This window comes from Doryrhamphus excisus, linkage group LG20 (genome assembly GCF_037039965.1).
Source record: "Doryrhamphus excisus strain RoL-2023G ecotype Guam linkage group LG20, RoL_Dexc_Guam_v1.1, whole genome shotgun sequence".
NCBI lineage: Eukaryota > Metazoa > Chordata > Actinopteri > Syngnathiformes > Syngnathidae > Doryrhamphus > Doryrhamphus excisus.
Genome location: NC_136376.1, coordinates 12048787 through 12069715, shown reverse-complemented (window position 1 = coordinate 12069715; position 20929 = coordinate 12048787). Strand labels below are relative to the sequence as shown.

The window sequence follows — 20929 nt, the reverse complement described above, 5'->3', positions numbered from 1 at the left end:
GGAACACAAAAATAACACATCCTAGATCTGAGAGAACATTAAATTATCAGATGGAAATGATCATGGAAATCAAATGTATTATTATTTTTTATTATTATTATTATCATTATTGGCGGTGTCCTGCTGACCACGTGTTTATTACATTAACACAACAGCATGTGTAATGATTGTCATTCTGTGCATCCTCATAGGAGGGCAGTTTGATTTAACAGAAGTGTGATTGGCTTGTAGTTACATTGTGTTAAGTTTGAATTTAACGCTGACAAGGTCCAACATCACCTCTGCCACGCTACAATTACTATTAGCAGGAAGTATGTTTCACTGCTCAAGGAAGTGCATTTTATTTGCACCCAGTGCCCCAAACACATGGATGTGCAGTCTGCTTATTGAATACTGTTGGCTTGGTTTAGATGCAAAACATCTTGGTGTCTTTCTTTGTGTCAATGTTAGCATGATTAGCATTACTGTCTGTGAAGTGCGTGTGAGAAAGTTTGGAGCAATTAATGTACCAGCATTTCTCACAGCATCGGTCAAAACTCAGCGTTATTATTTTTACAAGGGATCTTCGCCTTGTATAAGACCTTTATTCGATGTGCAGGTGTAGCCTACCTAATTAGCAGGAATACAAATCTGGCATTTCCGTCTAACGCTGTAAATACGCCAGATCTGTATCATCCATCATGGTGACAACACTGTACTCTTGCATAGGATCTGTCACTGCGAAGGCGACGACGAGAGTCCGCTGATCACGCCGTGTCACTGCACGGGCAGCCTGCGCTTCGTGCACCAGTCATGTCTCCAGCAGTGGATCAAGAGCTCCGACACTCGCTGCTGTGAGCTCTGCAAGTACGAGTTTATCATGGAGACCAAGCTGAAACCTTTACGCAAGGTGAGACGTTGATTACATGCCTTAAGGTGACCATGACAAAATTTCAAAAGTGCTTAAGTTTTGTCAGGTTGCAAAACACACACTGCGTCATCCGTATTGTCATCATCTGTCTTTTGTACGTTTTGCTGGTTTCAGGTTTGGGAAAAATGTCAGTTATGTAGACTTTTGTGTGTCATGTACCACCAATTAGTGCGACCAAGGCACATTCATATATTTTGTGTGTTGAGACCTTACTCCTTCATGGTCACCACACTTACGTTCTCCTTGAACAAAGAAAAAAGCAATTTGGAGAACGAAAGACCACATGGCCCAAAAAATCGTATGTCCGGTTGTGACCAAGGCTTAACACAAGGCTGTCTTTCTATGGCCACGGTCAACTTTAAATTGTACTAGTAAACTCTTACTGTGCATGTTTCTTTATCTCTGAGGTGTAATGTTTGACTTTAGTGTTCTGAGTAAGATGATGTCATGAGTCAGACTGGTATATTGAGTAATGACCTGCAATTTCCAATGGGTTGACAGGCTTGTGAGTTTTTTCAAAGCTCATGATTGACTCCTTTTTTGCTCTAAATTTAGTGGGTGTACATTACATTACATTTGTTGGACACTTTTTGAATGTTAAGCTGCTGTGTGATGATTTTAGCATATCTAAGATAACACAGTAAGTCAGACTGTTGCGTATATTGAGTGACGACCTCATGCTTTGATGAGTTGACAAGCTCATTGTGAGTTCCCTAATAGCTTTTGAGTGGCTCCTGCCAAAGCCGTAAGCGGCAAGGTATCTAAACAATTAGTAGTTCTAAAGAGAATAAGAGATTAGATTGCAGTCAGCTTTTCTGCACCAGGTTTTCTTGCTTTAGGTGACACATGCAGAGATCAACCTGCCATACATTGTAATCCAATGCAAGCAATCATGCAGTGGGAATGGGACGACTATAAAAAGCATAGTGAATGTGGGTGCTTTGCAACACTGACCTGGGCTGTTTTTAAGTCGTGGCAGCCGGCTAACAGCAGGACTGACATACTGCAAGACACTTTTAAGACTTGCCAGGAAACAAAGGCATGTTTAATCACACTTAAAGAGTGAAAGCAGATAAAGTGTTGGCTCTTTTGGCCATTTTGCAGAGCAGCGCAGAGTGAGGTGAATATTTTATACAGCAACTGTGATCCTGAGCCAGTGCCAACATTAGGCTTCTTGGCAAAGTAAGCATGATAGACAAGGAGCGGATGCTGCAGCCAGGTAGGTATGTGTACAGCTTGCCAGCGAGATGAACTAACACACTGTGACATCTACTGTCACTGCATGCATGATACTGGACTGTACATCATCACGAGTCGCTGTGTTTGTGTGCTCACTTAAAGGCTGTTTGACAAGAAGCTGATGAAGTCCAGATCATCATCATCAGCAACTGTGCAGATTCATATGCGCAGCTAATAAAGACTGGCTTTTTAATTAGTGTCATGTTATGGGACTGATAGGTACCTTGGACCACAACCGTAATTATAATTAGAATATGTCCTGCTGATGGAAATGGTTTCAAAGTACAAATACCATCGCTTGTGGTATTTTAGTCACGTATCCCGCAAAATGTACATATCAGTTTGCTCTGGCAGAAGTGCTGATTGCCATCTTTCTGGCTCTTTTCAAAATAATAATTCTGTCCATCATGTGGAATTTGATGGCTTTAATGTTCATGTTACTGAAGTACTGTGTCATTGTTACATCTTAAAAGATGGAAATTGGCTTTTTAATAAAAGTTATGACAGTAATATGTGTCCCCAGAGCCTGATGTGAGAAAAATCTATCATCTCCTTCAAGTTTTTGCTCGTTTTGGTCGTTTTTGATGTTTTGGGTTTTCACAAAGTCCTGAAGGAAACCGCACCCCTAGCTGGATGATCCGCATGGCGGTCGAGTGTTAGCGCGCAGACCTCACAGCAAGGAGACCATCTCTGTGTGGAGTTTGCATGTTCTCCCGGTGCATGCGTGGGTTTTCTCCGGTTTCCTCCCATATTCCAAAAACATGCTAGGTTAATTGGCGACTCCAAATTGTCCATAGGTATGAATGTGAGTGTGAATGGTTGTTTGCCTATATGTGCCCTGTGATTGGCTGGCCACCAGTCCAAGGTGTACCCTGCCTCTCGCCCCAAGACAGCTGGGGTAGGCTCCAGCACCCCCGGGACCCTTGTGAGGAAAAGTGTGAGAGAATGAATGAATGAATGATTGAATGAACAAATTAAAGCAACTATCCGTTAAGAGCTAGAACTATTGGGTTAGCTTCAGGTGCAACGTTATAAATGTTATCATTTTGCATAACATAGTATGATGTTGCTGTGAAAATGTGTATTGTGTATAAAAGTTATGGCTATGCTAGTGTTGCTAATGTTTATTAGCTCCTGTCTCATTCCTTACGTTGCCCAATATGATTTACGGCATCTGCAAGGAATGTAACTAGAAAATGTTACCGTGCATCTTTAGGATCTAAAATGAATCCAAGTTAAAAAAAATGTTGTTGATTAATTGGATAATCGGTTAATTATCTATTCTTTCTTTTTGTGGTTTTACCAAGTTTAACCAATCAGAGAATCATGTAGTGTAGTGGTACATATAACAAACTTGAATGCACTTTTGTGACCAGAGGTGTATAATGTGGTTCTGCATCTACCTTGTGGCCTTTCAATACGCACATTTGTGTTATCCTAATGTAGTACATGTCATTTTATTTTGTGGAGCATCACTGATGGGAACATATAGACATGTTTCATAAGTCACATTAGCTCGCCCCAATTATATAATATAGTTGGCACGCTGTGTGAGCCACATGCTTTTGGCCACCTGGACTCCCCTTCTTGTGTGTGTGTGTGTGCACAGTGTGTGTCTATTGTGTGTTTATGTGTGACTGGAAAATGCTTCCCCTGTCTGACAAATGTTCCATCTTGGCTCTCTTGGCCCCAGTGGGAGAAGCTTCAGATGACGGCGAGCGAGAGAAGGAAGATCATGTGCTCGGTCACCTTCCACGTCATCGCCATCACGTGTGTGGTTTGGTCGCTCTACGTGCTCATCGACAGGACGGCGGATGAAATCAAGCAAGGTCGGTGCACGAAGGCCCCAACTCTGTCGCTTTGTCAGATGTGTTTTTGGTAGCTTTGATATAATATAGCATACGCGGGCATCAAAGACTGACAAGACAGTCCTTCAGGGACCCATATTACGGCGTTATACAGACCTGATCAAAATCTTGAGGCCAGTTGGAAAATTGCTAGAATATTCATTTGCACATTTGGATCCTAATGAGGTTGTAAGTAGAGCTACAATATGCAAGAGCAAGAAGAGGGAGTGATACAAAAACATTTGCAACTTATTTAAAATAATAAACTCAAATAGGTTGTTTTTCACCTGATCACGACCACTGGCTATAAAAGCCACAATCTGCTCAAAATTCTCATTTTCTGTCAGGCATTGACACGGTCATGCCCTCCTGATTAGGGGTGTGTATTGGCAAGAATCTGGTGATGCAATACGTATCACGATACTCGGCTCACGATACGATATATCACGATACTGTTAACAAGGCGATATGTTTTTGTTTTTCTTGTAGTTGAAGATTATTTCCTGGAAAAACTGAATTACACCAGCAATATGGACTTACTAAGCACATTTTTATTCCATTAGAACAGTATGTTATGCTGTATCACACTTTCCTCTGTAAAAACCTAAAGTGTAGCATTTGGATAAATAAAGCTTTAACATCCAGCTTTAGATTTACAAAAAAACCATAAAAAACAAATTAAATTATGTCTCAAGATCCTGCTCAAATGTTCACATTCTATTAGCGGTGAAAAAATGCAGAGTATCCAGTCCCTGACTTATCCACCATCAGAAGAGTATTTTTGTGGAACAAAGTAACTAACATCAGTAAAAAGTCCTTTTAGGATGCTTGAAATAACCATTATTTAACAAAATAGTCATATCAATTTGAAAAACAAAATACCTGCAATATCACAGTACTACTTTTGTAGTATACAAAAGGACCTTGGCATTGCTTGCTAGCGGCAGGTCCTCATGGTGTCTCGCTAAGTGGACTTGCAGATTTGTCATGTTTCCCGAATACTTTATTGGGGCACGACACATGGCTTTTGTCAATTTGTGCACACCCTACTTTGTGTAGAAATGCAAAATGTGTCCACAGTTCAGCCTTGTACGCCGCAGGGGCCGCTGTTGTGTGCTGGCATTGTGCCATGTTGAACTGTGTTTATGTGTGAGGACGTTTCACTCGTCAATCTCCTTCAACGTCCTTGCCTAATTGACTACCTAAGTGCTGCCACCTAACCATCGGAGGTTTCAATTCAAATCAGAAATGAACTTTTGCCGTGTCTGCACTTGAATAAATACCATATACAGTATATGATAAATGCCTAAAAATATCCATATCATGCTTTTTAATATCGATACAGTATCGTGGAACGAAGTATCGCGATATATCGCGACACGATATTTTCTTACACCCCTACTCCTGATGGCTAAAGCTAAGACGCTTTCTCTCCTTGAACATGGTTGGATCGTGGAGCTGCATAAGCAAGGCCTTTGGCAGCGTCCTTAGCGTTAAGGAACAAGAAAGTCAAGTGGTGGATCCCAATAATTACCCCTGCGCTGAGCCAGAAGATCCGTCAAGACACAGGGTGGTCCTCCACCCAACTGAAGGCCCTTACTGGCGCCGACTGCAGCGCAATAACAATCAGACGGCTTCTGTGGGAAAAGGGTTTTAAAAACACAAAACAAATTTAGACCTTGTCTCCTTCAACGCCACAAAACTGCCCGTTTTATTCCCTAATGAGAGAAAAAACGTAACCTTGACAGCCCAGACGGATTTCAGCATTGCTGGCATGACAAAGAGATCCCACCTCAAATTTTGATCAAGTCTTGTATATTTTTTTTTTATACCACACCACCGGTATCCAAAGTGCGTCCTCGGGACCATTAAAAAGAAAGAAAGCAAAAAGAAAGCCTTTATAAAGGTGTTTTTCCTGATGAATCATCCCACTATTTCTGCTGGCGCTCGTTGCTCTCATGCATATTAAGTGTGTCGGAGACATTGTACAGATGGAAGCACAAGCTGTCCACATTTAGTCCCACCTGATGATTCACACTTGCTGGCGTCCCTGCAGGCTGCTGTCATGCTCAAGTCACCATAGTGATGCCGACAAACTTAAGTCAAGTCCACCATAGTGTTTTTCTTTTTTTTAATTCATTTAGCACTATTGATGGTTCTAATGATATCATGTTGGTATGATGCGATAAATAACAGTTCTACTATATAACATCACATGCAGTTAATATGTGTTACATTTTCTTTACTCATGCAGCCCGGAGTATCCCAGGTAAACCTTTGACTTGTTAAATGCTCTTCCCACTCATCAGCCTTCCTTTTTACTTTTACAGCAAATCCACTGTATTAATTATTCATTGCCCTAAAAGAGTAGTTTGGCTTGTGTGCATTGTTACTTTATTTTATTTATTATATTTTATTTAAGTCAGTACAGAGCATCAGCCAAAATACACAGTGGAGAAAAAAAGTATAAAATCAGAGTCATTTGTGGTATGTTAAGATAACGTTAACAGATAACTGTAGCCTAAACAACATAACTAGTTTACCTGAATCCGTTCCATCTCAATAGTCTAAGTTGATAAGTTGACATTGTAAATTATCAGTGATACAGGAGTGATGGGAGTAGCAGATACCTGCACACGGGCCTAGAGCGCCCTCTCTTGGCTGTCAGTGTGACAATAAACATATACTGGAGAAGTCACTCTCAAGTGTGGACCAGCCAAATCAGGAAGAAATATCTAGTATGACAAACAATGAATAAGTGGAAAGAGAAAGTGGACTAAAAGCACTTTTAAAAGTGTTTTTAGTCCCTCTCTCTCCCAGCACTCATGAATGAATTCCCATTAACCTGCAATGCCATTCTTACTGGTCTTCCACCGACTCTCACGCATCGACTTGTGTTTATTCAGAACTACTCCAACCACATCACACTCGTTCTTTCTAACCTTCGTTGGCTTCCTGTCTTACACCGCATTTAATATAGACTCTTCCTCATAACCTGGCGCCCCCATACTTGCATGATTTGATCTCCCCCCACATCATCCGCTGCCCGGCCAGCTCGCCGCTCCTTGTTTTAAAGGGATAGTTTGGATTTTTTGACATGAAGTTCTATGACACTGCGCATCTCAACACTGAAATACACGTACACAACAATGGACAGGGCGAGCGGCAGGTGATACGACGGCAGAGAAAATAACACCAAGCCATTTGTGAGGTCTGATTTTTTTCGATTCTGCATTTTTGTGATGCAAATGTATCCCCAACAACTAGCTGCTTTCCTCAGCACCGAAATCTGACAAATAAAACAAATAAAATGTATTACTAATATTATTACTACTGTGAGCACACACTTTTGTGTGTCTGTAGCTTTAATGCTAATGAGCGATGTTGGCGATGTGTCTCCAAGAAGCGCTACTTTTGACATATACACCGTTAACTCTGCAGCATCATACTGTAGATACCATATATCACATATCTACAACATGACAAGCTACAGCTCTCACGGTTGTAGCCGCCTGACACATAGCTAGAGCTCCAGGCTTTATTTTAAGATGTGTAGCGAAGCCTGCTTATTTATTTACAAAGGCCCTGCATACACATACTCATATTGGACTCATCTTGGTCACAGGGAGTACCATGCCTATGAGGAAGACTGGTAGTGTAGTAATTATTATTGTAATTATTATAAATGACAGCGATTAGTAATTAAATGGGTCCAACTTGAGTATAAAGGCTGCCCCCTAGCGGTGGCTATACATCATTGCACAGCATATGGTGTCACGCTCTGCTGTCCAAATGCAAAAGTGATGTAAATCTCACACACAAACAAACACACACTCATGCACACACACATTTGCAAACACACACAGCCTGGCTGGTGCAGCTGACTTGAAGCTATTTTTTTATTTTTTGGTCCCTCGCCCACCCTCCCCCCATCAGGCATCATGGAGTGGCCCTTCTGGACCAAGCTGGTGGTGGTGGCCATCGGCTTCACGGGCGGACTGGTGTTCATGTATGTGCAGTGCAAGGTCTACATCCACCTATGGAGGAGACTCAAGGCCTACAACCGTGTCATCTACGTCCAGAACAGGCCGGACTCGTGTAAAAAACTGGCGCTGGAGAAGCCCCCCCTCTTGGAGCCCAGCGTGGACAACAAGGAGACTCTTGCCCCCGCCTTGTCGGAGACAAACTCCTCCCACTATACAGAGACTGAAGACTACAGTATGGAGGTCCTCCATGTGTGACCTTTTTCCAGGTTGATGTCCTCTAAGACAAATTGTGGTCTGGATGTTTTTCCTGTCTGGATTCTGGTTTTAGGGACTTCTATAGAAGCCTGCAACACACACACACACACACACATACACACACACTTGTGATTTTTTTGGTGTTTGCTTTTGATAAGAGTCCTGGACCAAATCTGTTGTGGATCTGGATCGCAGTCCATCTTTTGCTCCAACCCAACTCAACCAACCCACCAGACTGTCTGATCTGCATTGAAGCACTTTTGTTGTTTTTTTTTGCTCCGCAAAAGCATCCTTTCTTCTTTTGTCTTATTTTTCTACAAGAAGGAGGTCTCACTCGGGTGTGCTTTTATTTCTTAACACATCTTCTCACGGATGTCACTGGAGAAAAACTGCTGAATATGATGTGAATTCCAATTGATTCAATTCTTTTACTTTTGGCTCAGGCACATCACTTTCTTGCACATGTTGGAAAATCCATCCACATACAGTATTTATTTAAACCAACACAAACTTTCCGAAGGCTTTGAGGATGTTTTTTTTAAGATATGAAAACAACATCTTTTACTGGTCCTTTTCATTGAAATGTGTGTGATTAGAAGGCGTTATATTTACATGACCATAATGTATCTTCTTCATCCGCAGGCTGTTCTTTCAGCTTTTTAAGACGCGATTCCACACTGGCATAGTTATGAAAAATATCCTCAATATTATACGGTAATGGATACATTATACTGTCATGTAAACATATTGCCATGTTTGTTCCATGTGCAGTTTTTAAAAGAAATCCCCCGCTGCCTTACCTGCCTATCTGTCATCCTACTACGTGTGCGCTGAGATTGAAACCTGATGGAAACATTGCACATTAAAGCCATCCTTAATGTTATTCCATCAATAAGATGGTCGCCATCTATGTCCAACTGCATGAGGGAAGTGGCTTCCATTCTACTGCAAAATGTCTCAAATTTTTTTTGGTCCTCCAATGTTTTTTGGGGGGGGGGGGGGGGGGGTCCTCCATGTAGCGGGATTTATACAGGGCATGGAAGTGTAAAGCTATACTAAAAAATATGGTCGCATAGTATCACACATTTATATCCCAATGTTGATTGTATCACTTTTTTCTTTTTCTTCCAAGGTTTGGGTAATGACATTCAAGTCAATTATTCATTTTGATAAATATCTTATCTCCTATTAATACTGGAGTTCATTCACATGATCTCTCGTCAGCGCCCTCGGGTGGTGGGAAGCTGAATGTGCACAAAGGCAGCGTTTGATTTCCAACTGGTATTTTTTTTTTTTTTTTTTAGTGTCTGAATCATGTGAGAGTCAACCTTCACAGCCATTCCACAAGCGTTTTAAAATGTTCTTTATGATACAATAACTACTGCCTGGGAGGAGCAACATATTTGCTAATTACTGCTCAGCAGCAATAAATAAAATCAGAGCTTTTGTTGTTGTTTTTCTTTTTGTTTTAGCAGTGCAAACTATTTGTGTAGATGTCTCATGGTGGTGGCTTCACATTTTGAAGGATTTTTATTTTTATTTTTTTTTGCATCCTGTTGGAGTCATTTCTTTGCAACTTCTCTCGAGGCTCGGTGCAATTAGATTTTTCAAAAAAAAGTGCAATTACCCTATATGTTGTTGATCTATTCTATACTTATTTACTGTGTTTATTGGCTGTCCGATGATTTCCATGTTTTGTTTGTGTTGTATTTATTTTTAAAGAATTGACTCATTAAAGTCCTCTTGCTTTTTTTTCTTTAGGAATTTTATGCATCTTACATTTTCCCCCCCAAGGCACAACTGCTTTTTGACTGTTTGAAAAAAAAAAAAAAAAAGCTTATTAATGAAACGGTTTTAACATGGACACTGAACTAGACTATGTCATGTATTTTCATGCTTTAAAAAACAACCTTAAAATGGATGATAGCGTGTAGAATGTGCTTTTTTATGGGAGCTGGCTCCTCTTCATGAAGTCTTGACTCAATCTTTCCTCTTTATTTTCCTGTTTATTGAGACAAAGCTTATTTCTCAGCGTCGGACATGTACTTTGCTGCTGTAACTTGTCATGTCTGTCCGGGGAGGACAAAAATGTAACTTGCATAATGGCTACTTTTGTTTACTACTGACTGGACTTGAACATTTCTAACGACTGTTTCCTTGTCGACAATATCATTCCACAAGTTTGTCTGTGAACTTTACTTTGGAATAGTGATTTTAAAAAGTTATTTCAAAAATGTAAAAAAAAAATTGTCCTGTTTTTAAGATAAACTCTTGCTGTGTTTCTTGTTTCCATGTTTGAACAAAGTATGTAGAATTTAAAATGAACAACCAAATAAAAGTCAACATGCTTTTACAACCTTTGCAGTTTTATTGTTCTGCACAAAATAGTGATTTTCCATGACCATCCACCAATAGCAAATAAACACCTTAAGAATGTCTCCATTTTGACAGTTTAAACTTTTCTGACCTATAAATGTAGTTAGAATGTTGTATTGTCGTGTTAAACTATGCCAAAGATTTAGATGATGAGGTTTGCCCATTTGGAAATGAGCCCTGAAAGAAATTTGGAATGGCTCAAAACACTCCGTTTCAAAAGGTGTGGTAAAACTGCGCCTTTGTGATGTCACAGAGGAGCAGACTTCCTTATATGGGCGTGGCTGTAAGCCAGATAAACTCACTGCCCTCCCCCAAGCTCTGCTTCTGTATTTGCGTTGCTATCAATGGTTCATAAAGGGAAAGCCACATTTGTGTACAATTCCTAAAGATGCCACCATCAGGCACAAGTGGTTGGAGTTCCTGATTCCGTACCAGCAAAAGAAAACGCCATTTCACACTGGACTGTTTTGTGAACATGGGTCAGTATGCAGCTGGACTAGCCCACAAACTTGCTGAAGCCCGAAGCTTTCCCAACGTTACTTGGCTGTGTGGAAGACTCATAAGGGCAAGCAGTAAATAAGTTTATCGTGTCCTAACTGTGTTAATTTTGTGTAAGTCATGGAGCAAAAACATGTATATGTGTAGCATTATAGCATAGAGGACGTGGGCTTGCTAATAGCCTTTTCCCAGCACAATTAGTGGCTTTACCAGAGTCGTCCCACAAAAAACGTGTAATGGCCACATTACACATTAATAATGCTGCAGAAAACGCTAAACGCTAAAATGCTAAAGCTACTTACCATTCAGAGAAGTAACCTCTTTTCTTGAGAAACTTCAAACTGTCCAGTCTCTACTTCCAGGTCGTATTCGGGATCCAACACATATGGTTGTATGTTAAAAGCCGACATTTTAAAAAGATAAAGCGTTGTTCATTATCGACTCCAATAAAGTCGGGTGCGCAGCTAGCGGCGTAGCAAGTCCTCTGGAGCACTCGGGAGTGTGACCAACTACAGCGGAGTGGGCTTGCCTGGAGATGGGTTGTGGGTAGAATACATTAAAACAGACCATCTTCACAGGAACAACAAAATCCAAAGAAATAGGGCTGGAATAGGCGCAGATTCTGGAAGATCTAGAAAGCTTTCTGTGCTGGTTATTGTGTGAAGCTGCTCTATTGAGTCCACAACTCAATACAAAGGGACAAAAAATGAGCCTAATAGGTCGCCTTTAAGAATGTCTATATTTTGACACTTTAATAAAGCCTGGCTTTATTAAGCCTGGCTCCCCTAAACATTGACGTCCATGGCGGCTACTGGAAGCTCCTTTTGTCTGGCCTACATCATAAATACGTTATTTATATGTAAATTGTAATTCTGCCATGAGACTCGCCAAGCACTTTGCTGGGGCTAGGTCAAGCCTCCCGATGAGTTTAGAACAATGGAATGAAAAAAAAGGCAGGTTAGTGGCGACTTTGGAGCAAAGTCTTCAAATAGCGACACTGTTTGGTATTTTGTTCGGGTTCAGGAGGTCGTAAGGCAGCTTCTCCTTCTTGTTCCTCCTCTTGATGGCGCTGCTGATGTCTGCCAGATTCTTCCTGAACTTCTCCATAGCTACCTTCACCGGCTTCTCTATGAAGTGCTTGTCAGGGTACGTTCCTAAGTAGAGCTGCGGGGGTGGAGAACAAAGGGACGCTTGTGATGTTGTCTCCGAGTCAAATTCATGCAATCACAATCATTCCCCCCACCTCGCTCTCCTGGAACTGGCTGAGGGCCCAGACGGCCCCCAGGTGCCAGCTGGAGCGTCCTCTGTCAGGGAGGGTGTCCATGATCAGGGTCATATTGGCAGAACCCTTCCGGTTGGGTGGGGGCTTTCGCATGGTTGATGGTGCGTTGGGAATCCAGGAATACCAGTTGTACTTGACCATGTGACCAAAGATCAAAATGAGCACATGCTGGAACTTGGAAGCCTCTCACCTATTTCATGCGCCTGTACAATACTTTGGATTTGAAAACTATTCTTTCTGAAGCCGACTTCTCCCTACGTAAGGCGGAGCTTTTCGTCCTGTCACTCATACATACAGCCCTGACACAATCAGCCTTCAGAGGCTCAATCATAAAGTAAATTTGATATTAGATACAATATACTGTACATCTATGTAAACATATAACAACTCGATATCGAAGTATGAATGAAGCATATCAGTATTAGCAATGACATTTTTCTTTGAATGAATGTTTCCACACTTGCAGTGTAATTTCTACAGGAAGTCAATACTGGATGACATACTTGTCCAAAGTTGACCGCCGCATGTTGCGCTGAAGCAGTGAACACGATAACAGTCAAGTATTCGGTCAACTCCGTGCAGGATTTTAGGGACCTGGGGAATTCTGCAATGATATTATTTTCACAGATCAAAGTGAGTACACCCTTCATATTTCAGCAACCATTTATGGTAATAGTTGTGGTTTTATTTCATTTGAACTTTTTGAACTGCATCAAATTACAATTGACTGCATCACATAATCTTTACAATCAGTAACTGTTACATTTGTTCACATCCTGCTTTCCTAATATAGTTAAAAAAAAATTTGTTGTTGTCGGTTTTTTTTGTACCGAAGTAGGAGGTGATATGAGCATCCAATGACATAATGGGTACCATAGTAAGTGTCAATATAGTGATATGTATAGCACATCATGACTGGTTCAAGACTCTTCATCCTTGTATTTAGCAAACATCAACTGCTTGTATTGTTTCTTGAATTGGCTCATCGTTGTGCATTGTTTGAGGTCCTTACTCAATCCATTCCATAGTTTGATTCCACATACTGAAATGCTATGGCTTTTTAACGTAGTCCTAGCATAGAAGTGTTTCAAATGTAGTTCTTCCCTGAGATCATATTTCTCCTCTCTTGTAGAGAAGTATTGGATGACATTTTAGGTAATTGGTTGTTTTTAGCCTTATGCATTATTTTAGCTGTTTGAAGATTAACTATTTAAGATAAGAAATTCCTTAATGAGTCCCACACAGGGAATTTCCAGATTTACAGCAGCAAAAGAAGGGTACGAAAAGCACACAAGAACGTAGAAAGTGCAGAATCAAGGTAATGCATATACACTATTATATACTGTATAGGGTATATATGTATATTATATAGTGTATGTGATGGATACCCACCACATTGACTGAAGTTCTTCATACCAAAGTCGCACACATCTTGAACAAAGGCTTGGATTTCCTGGTCTCCCTGAACCTTCTCATCACTCGTGTAGTAAATACTGACCACATCGGAGACAAAACTGCCAGAGCAAAAGGAGGACACAAGTCAAGTATTTGATGAAACACACTCAGTAGGGATCTGGTACTGTCACCTCACCCCTTAGTGGCCTCCCACACCTTGTTGCCGTCATCTCTGTAGAAGTAGGTGGGCAGGTCCTGCTTGTTGTCCACTCCCCGATCTTTGATCATATCAGGGAAGCAGAGAGACCTGAAGGTCAGAGTCTTTGCAACTTTCTGAACGAGCTGCACATGACCTCCTCCGCCTATGGCGTTTGCCTTGAGGAGGGAACAAAAGATTTGGACTCACATCATTTTGAAGGAAATGTACTGTAGACATAGCAGACTTTTACCAGTTAAGGACCAGTTACTGCTCCGGAACCTTCAGAGTCCCATTGCTGACTACGGTAAAATCTTAAATGCCTCATAGTCTGACCCTGTCTCAAGACTTTGGAGGCTCAAAGGCTGAGTGTGAACCCTGATCCTCTGTATGGCCTAACATTTTCACAACTTGAACCTATGTTGAGTGTTTGAGCCCTGCTCCAGTCGTGCACCAGGTGTGATCACCTGCTCAGGTCTACACATATACGTATGTATGTGAATCCTGGGATTCAGGATCTACAGATCCCATGTTCTTCAATCTTAAAAGTCTTCTGGTCCAGAGTTTTCAGAGGCAAAGCCTGCATGCAGACCTCCAGGGCCTGAGCCTTCCCTCGAGTCTCCAGAGCCCAAACTTGTGGCCCAGAGCTTCTGAGTCCTTAGTCCAGTAACACACAGGCTGCCCTCGAAAAATCAAAGTCTCAGAGCCCCATTCTCATAAATTAAGTATCCCCTCACATATTCAGAACCTGAACATGCCAATGAATACTTAGTCCTTGAGCTCCAGTCCTTTGGTCCACCAATGTCAATGTGGGTTTTCACTCAATCCCTTCAGGTGGACTATGGTCACTGCCAGTCTGCATTGGGGTTCAAGTGCTTCAAGTACCCTTCAAGTACATCATGCACCCACATAGGACTGAAAACTCACCTTATCAAAGAGACCATGCTCACAGATGAGGTCGTCTCTCGCCTTGGTGTTAATAGCGATGGTGAAACGGACGTGTGGAATGAGTAACTGTAAAGGAGCATGTCAGCCATTAATTAGTCAGTCCGACTGACTCCTACTGAGTCCAACTTATCAATGAGAGGGCGTTACCTTAAACACAGGGTGGACTGCAGGGAGCTGCCTGAACATGGCGATGGCAAACATCTCTGAGGTCAGATGTGTTCGAAGCAGGTGTGTGACAGTCTGGTGGTGCTGGAAGTCTGTGGAGCGAACCCACATCTTTGCCAGCAGCCAGTCGTACTCCCCATCTGTGGGCAAGAAGATTGGGTTGTCCTCGCCTGGAGTCTGGCCCAACTGGAAGGAAAGAAGCATGGTAGAAGATTCTTCTGGTGGTGTAAGATTTGCTGATGTTCAATCACGTCGTACCTGTATGGCTATCGGCAGGATGTTGTTATTTGTGTTCTTGTATAGAAGACAAATGGGAGCGGCCAAGTACTGCTGGGTGCATGGATCTGTACAGTTTGGTTTGATGCCTTCTAGCACTTCATAGTCCACAATGTAGATGTTGCCTGCCTGGAACCACAACATAAATTAAAGGGGACATATTGTGCTTTCTCCACCTTCCTGACCTATACATGTAGTTCAAATGTTGCATTCCAAACGGTGACAAAGTTTCAGATAATGATGTTTGCGCATTTGGAAGTGAGCCCTGAAATAAGTTTGGGATGCCTCAAAATGCTTGGTTTCAGAGGAGATTGTGAAACTGTTCCTTTGTCATGTCACAGAGGAGCGGACTTTTTTATGGGCGTGGAACTCACATTGTACAAATTCTACAATCTCTGCTTCTCTGTTCACAAGGCAAGCTCAGGCAGAAGTTGTTGGAGCAAGAGAAAAATATTTAAATCTGTCAACGGCCCCTTGGCACGTCCTGCTCCTCCAGAGCTCCACCGCACCAGCGGTGCCTACATTACAACTGTGAGTTCCTACACGGTAAGTCAGGGGTCTCCAGCCAGAAGCTCATGAGCTGCCAGTAGCTCCTAAACACCTTTCAAATAGCTCTCCAAAGGCTTTATTCATTTATTATTGACTCCTATACACACTATCTTAGAAAGTGGGGTTCGTTGGAAGTTAGAAGGCGTATTTGGACATGTGACCAATCACAGCAGAGTGGAATACAGCTGGAATAGGTGCAGATCCTAGAAGATTGAAGGTTTTCTGTGCTGGTTATTGTATGTAGCTGCTCTGTAGGAATCCACAACTCAATACAAAGGGTTGAAAAATGAGCATAATAGGTCCTTTTTAACATTTTAAAGTAGCAGTAAATTTAAAGCTGCTCCATTATACTAAAGCGCTGTTATAACAGTTACGTGTTCCTAAAGCAGTGATTCCCAAACACAGCGATTCTGAGGTGTGCCAAGGGGAATGTATCCATTTTCACCTAAAGGTTCTGTCTGCCACGGCTGCAGCCTGGAGGGCACTAACATTTTAACATGCTGCAAGCATTATATCCCATCAGCTAATATAATAATAGTGATAATTATATAATAAAATAGTGATTTGGCAAAGTTTGGCTACTAATGTTGGCTATGATTGACAACATGAATGTACATTTTTGGTCACTTTTCAGGGACTGATATGATATGCAAATAAACCATGACATCATCTAGCAACTTCTAAGACAGCCAATAGCTACTTTTTTTTACTGAAGGGTTCATACGACAGAGTAAGAGGCTTAGACCTGCTGCCTGTGGCGAGAGATGTTTTTTTCCAAAGTAAAATACATGCCTGGGCTCAATAAATGTTGGGAAACATTGCTCGAGAGAACACGTAAGCAGATCTACACACCTTCAAATAGAACCTGGAGCTCTGTCAAATATGTGTCAGTCAGCCACGGATGTGGGAGGGGTGAGTTTGACTATGTTTGTCCTCAGCTACTACTGTAGGTTAACCGAGTGTTTTTCAACCTTTTTGAGCCATAGCACGTTTTTTACATTGGGAAAATCTTGCTGCACACCACTAACCAAAAATGTTAAAAAAATGTCATCACGACCTGCACGCGCATCACTAAGTCTATTGGAGGAACGACAGTCAGCTACTTGTTGCCACACGGACGAGTGTTACATTGCTCTGCCAGTCTTTACACCACGGACACTCGACAATGACATAATATTTGCAAAAAATGATTAATAAATGTAAAATTTAAAAAAATGAAATCGGATAATTCCTCACGGCACACCTGACGGTTTCTCCCGGCACACTAGTGTATCTACTAAATTGGACAAGTGCAATTGTAATGTATTGTTGTGTAAAAGTCTCTATTCCAGCATCAATGCACACTTCAAATACACTTTTGTGTGATCTCTTGAGTGAAATCAAGGAGCTTTAATTCATAAGATGTCAATCAAGTGCACTAATATGAAAGCTCATCAGCCGTATCAGGACAGATCTACCTTTACTTCCTGTTCCAATGTCAATTTCCTCTTAAGGCTGGCAGCAACCATCTCGTTGGTGACAGGAAACTTGTCAGGAAGTTTGGTGCACTTTTGGATCATCACAGGATTGCAACCATTCAGGAATTGGTAACCAACAATGGAATCATCCATCCAGTGTTGCATCACATACTCTGCATAAAGAACAAGCAGTGTCTGTTTATAGTATGGTAACTTATAGCATAGTATTGTATGCTATGCAATGCTTTGCTATGAAATAGTCTGGTGCGCTATTGCATCATAGCGAATCGTATAGTGTGTTATAGTATGGTATGTTATGCCACGCAATACTATGGTAAGGTATAGGATGGGCAGCATACAGTATATGCACTTGTATGGTATGGTATACTATGTTATCATATACTATGCCATTATGTAATATTATAGTTTAGTACTTTTCCAGAGGCTGACCTGAAGTTGGGTTTTTGATTGTGCAAAAGATAGCCTCAATATCCGCCAAGTTGCTCCAGGAGGACTGGAACAGGTTCATGAACTTGTTTACATACAGGTTCTTCATTCTGGAATTCACATGTTATTATATCCCAACACTGTATTATAAGGGAGCATCTTTGAATTTTTACATTCAAAGGCACCAAGATGCTACTATTAGAAGAATACATACGCTGTTGCATAGTTCCATGCAAAATCCATTTTTTTCTCACTCTCAAACTGGACATCCCGAGGCAAATCTTTATATTTGTTTGCATCTATGCTCATAGGAAAGCCGGGCTGCCACACCCTCCATCTGCAAGTTACATGAAGATTGTTAGAGAGCAGACGCAGCGTGCCTCGGGAATCAAGAAGAGAATACCTATAGAACTGGCGCCTCACTTCCAGCTCATTTTGCCTGTGCTCCTTGACCAGACTTGTCTCATCATCCTGAGGCAGGTGAGCTAAAAAAACACATGGTCAATACATGAAATGAGTCAAATTAGCACTGTAGTTTGTGTTAATGTACTTTATATACCTCGCCCATCCCGAAGTACCACCTCATTGTCATCTATCAGCCAGCGGTAGCAGGGAAACTCAACAATGTCTCCACCTGGGGTCTTCACTGAGACATACTTGCAGTACCACTCATCCTGCACAAAGTACTTCCTCTTCTCTAGTTTCACCAAGACAAGCTCACCCAGGTTCTCCTGCACATCCACTGAGTAGGACTGCACCTACAAATCATGCACAATTTGTTGTTTCTATTGAACAATACTAACAGCAATATACACATTCAAAGGGATAAGGATTCCATGTAGTACCTAACCAAGGCACATTTAAAGTTTGATATTTTTTTCTCTTCCATTTCCATAATGTACATAATATATACAATCAAAATATAAAACTAGAATGGCAACTTGATGATGATGTTGTAGCCCGTTATTCTTGTCACTTACACAGTACAAGCCAAATAGTGCAGTCATCCGTCCATACATATACAACATACTATGGACAAGGGGGGACAGGACGGGATGATTGGGCGATGAAGAGGGGGGGACAACACTAGGAGAGGGGAGGGAAAAAAACAACAACTCCAAACTAGACTCTTAAATGAAGGAGCACAGTGTGGGACTGTTAAAAAAAACCTTGGCATACAAATTGGCATACAAGTAACATTGTTCACACACATAGACACAAGACCAGCGCCACCAAGGCCTGCGACGCTTCCCCCACCCACCTGGAGCTCAGTTCGCAGGGTGTCATTGCGATACATAGCAGAAATGAAGAAATGAAGGAGGGTTAGAGCGTCCCGCTGCAGCAATCTCTTGGGAGAAGTTGTTTTCACAACACGACCTTGGACCTCCAGATTAAGAATATTGTTTGGGTTAGTTCGGGCAGCTACATTCTAATAGACGGGACCACCCTAGTGTCCATTCTGGTCTCCCAATTGATCCAACTGCTTTTGCAAAGCCGAAATCTTCACCAAGATGGCATCCTTGTTGGATTGGCAGTCACAGTCAGAGTGGGAATGGCTTTGCCCACCAAATCATTCACGATGGGCAGCTGTGGGCCAACTCGATCCGCTGCCTTCATAATATGAATTCTGCGATACACCAGGATAGTTCCCAATCCAATCAGCAACAACCTGTTATCATGGTTCTGAATAGGTAGACGTCTTCGATGTCCTTCACAGAAAGAATCGCCAGGCACATGACCTTCCACTTCCCCAACTGTCCATCACGTACCCGGTGGTGTACGTTCCGTCAGGGCAGGCAGGTTCCCCCGAACCTGAGCTTCTCGTCGAGAAGATCGTGTCAATTGCATGGAGAGACCAGTTGATCCCTTCCATGATTTAGGTTTTTGGAGAGCAGTGCAGAGAGAGGCTCTTGAAAAAGTATAAGACGAGACTAAACAAGACATAAGAAGCAAGCAAAGCAGGGAAGATAAGGGATAATGGAGGAGAGGGGAAAGATGTGACCGCCTTTGTTGACAGCCAAAGAGAAAGAAGTTCAAAAATACAAATTGCACCAATTTTACCTATGTTAATGTAAAAAAACTAGGGCTGTCAATTGATTAAAACATTTGATTGTGATTAATCACACAGTTAACTCAGAGTTAATCACATTTAGCAGATAGAAATACGTTTTTATCTATAATAAATAGGGGAAATCTCTTGCAATTCGATAATTACATCAAATTTGATGTAAAGGGATATCAATTGCAGAACTATGGGCCATTATTTAAAACAATGCAGCCAGCAAGCATATATTTGTATTGCTTTACTTTAAGATCTATTGGCATACCAGCTTTGTAATTTTGAAATCAACCACATCACAGTTTATTTGTAGCCAGCCATAAGTGCGTCACTGCACTGCGGTGTAGTCAATGCTGTGTATTGACACAATAGAGCTGTATTGTTGATGTAGAGAGGTTTCGAATGGATGTTTTTCTTCTTGTAGAGTCACTTACCGTGCCCCTCTCAAAGTCATTGTATTCAGGTTTGTCCAGCAGAGTCCTCTGGCTGCATGTCTCATTGGCCACCAGTGTTATGTAGATGTAGTTATCGGTCCCTGCAAAGCGTTGATCTCCTGTGGCAACGGTCACTGTATACGTCGGCATTGCTGCTCTTAGGCAGGATGCAGAGAAAAATGTCTCGGGCGAATAGCAACATGCAGTGCATGTCTCAGCTTCATTTCAGGAAACATCAGTGGCACTCCCCCTAACATTATCATCTGGAATATATTTGGCAGGAGAAGATACGTACTTCATTATCATTCCAAACAGACAGTACTGGCTTTTGTAAACACAGCCATCGAGTTATGAAATGTTTTTACAAAAAGTCTTATTATATCTTGACCCTCTGAAGAATTTATTTTACCAAAGGCAACATTTTTTGGATTCACTTACCTTTTTTATCTCATGTATCACAGATTACCAAGCATGGTTATTAATCTATTGCATGGTTATTGTACAGAATTCTTGGAGTAGTTTTTATTATAGCGGCTGACAGCTGCAGGAAGGAAAGACCTGCGATATCTCTCTTTCACACACTGTGTATGTATCAGCCTGTCACTAATGG

At 41.6% G+C, this 20929-nt stretch overlaps 2 protein-coding genes across 11 annotated transcripts in view; one reads left to right on the top strand and one right to left on the bottom strand.

The window, feature by feature from the left end:
- The window catches only part of marchf8 (membrane-associated ring finger (C3HC4) 8), a 77178-nt gene extending 66567 nt beyond the window's left edge, over positions 1–10611 (top strand). For 4 of the 9 annotated variants that reach the window (XM_058057971.2, XM_058057970.2, XM_078787401.1 and 1 more), the window contains 4 exons: positions 709–889; positions 3843–3978; positions 6251–6265; positions 7933–10611. In XM_058057971.2, coding sequence (XP_057913954.2) covers positions 709–889; positions 3843–3978; positions 6251–6265; positions 7933–8237 — 637 coding nt within the window. In that variant the 3' untranslated portion in view covers positions 8238–10611. The remainder of the gene's footprint in view (positions 1–708; positions 890–3842; positions 3979–6250; positions 6266–7932) is intronic. The other 5 variants (XM_058057974.2, XM_058057977.2, XM_058057975.2 and 2 more) reach the window with 3 other exon arrangements.
- On the bottom strand, positions 10565–20535 carry LOC131107722 (polyunsaturated fatty acid 5-lipoxygenase-like). 2 transcript variants are annotated; one of them, XM_058057969.2, is made up of 14 exons: positions 20320–20535; positions 18386–18584; positions 18230–18311; positions 18041–18163; positions 17830–17936; positions 17380–17552; positions 15356–15502; positions 15080–15283; positions 14912–14998; positions 13985–14163; positions 13786–13907; positions 12897–12997; positions 12355–12525; positions 10565–12275 (listed from the first exon to the last, which is right to left on the bottom strand). In XM_058057969.2, exons 1-14 carry the CDS (start codon positions 20467–20469, stop codon positions 12096–12098), a joined length of 2025 nt encoding a protein of 674 aa, XP_057913952.2. In that variant the 5' UTR covers positions 20470–20535; the 3' UTR covers positions 10565–12095. The 2 variants fall into 2 exon arrangements, with proteins under 2 accessions (XP_057913952.2, XP_057913951.2); XM_058057968.2 differs by having other exon boundaries at positions 18041–18311.
- Positions 20536–20929: the final 394 nt, after the last annotated feature.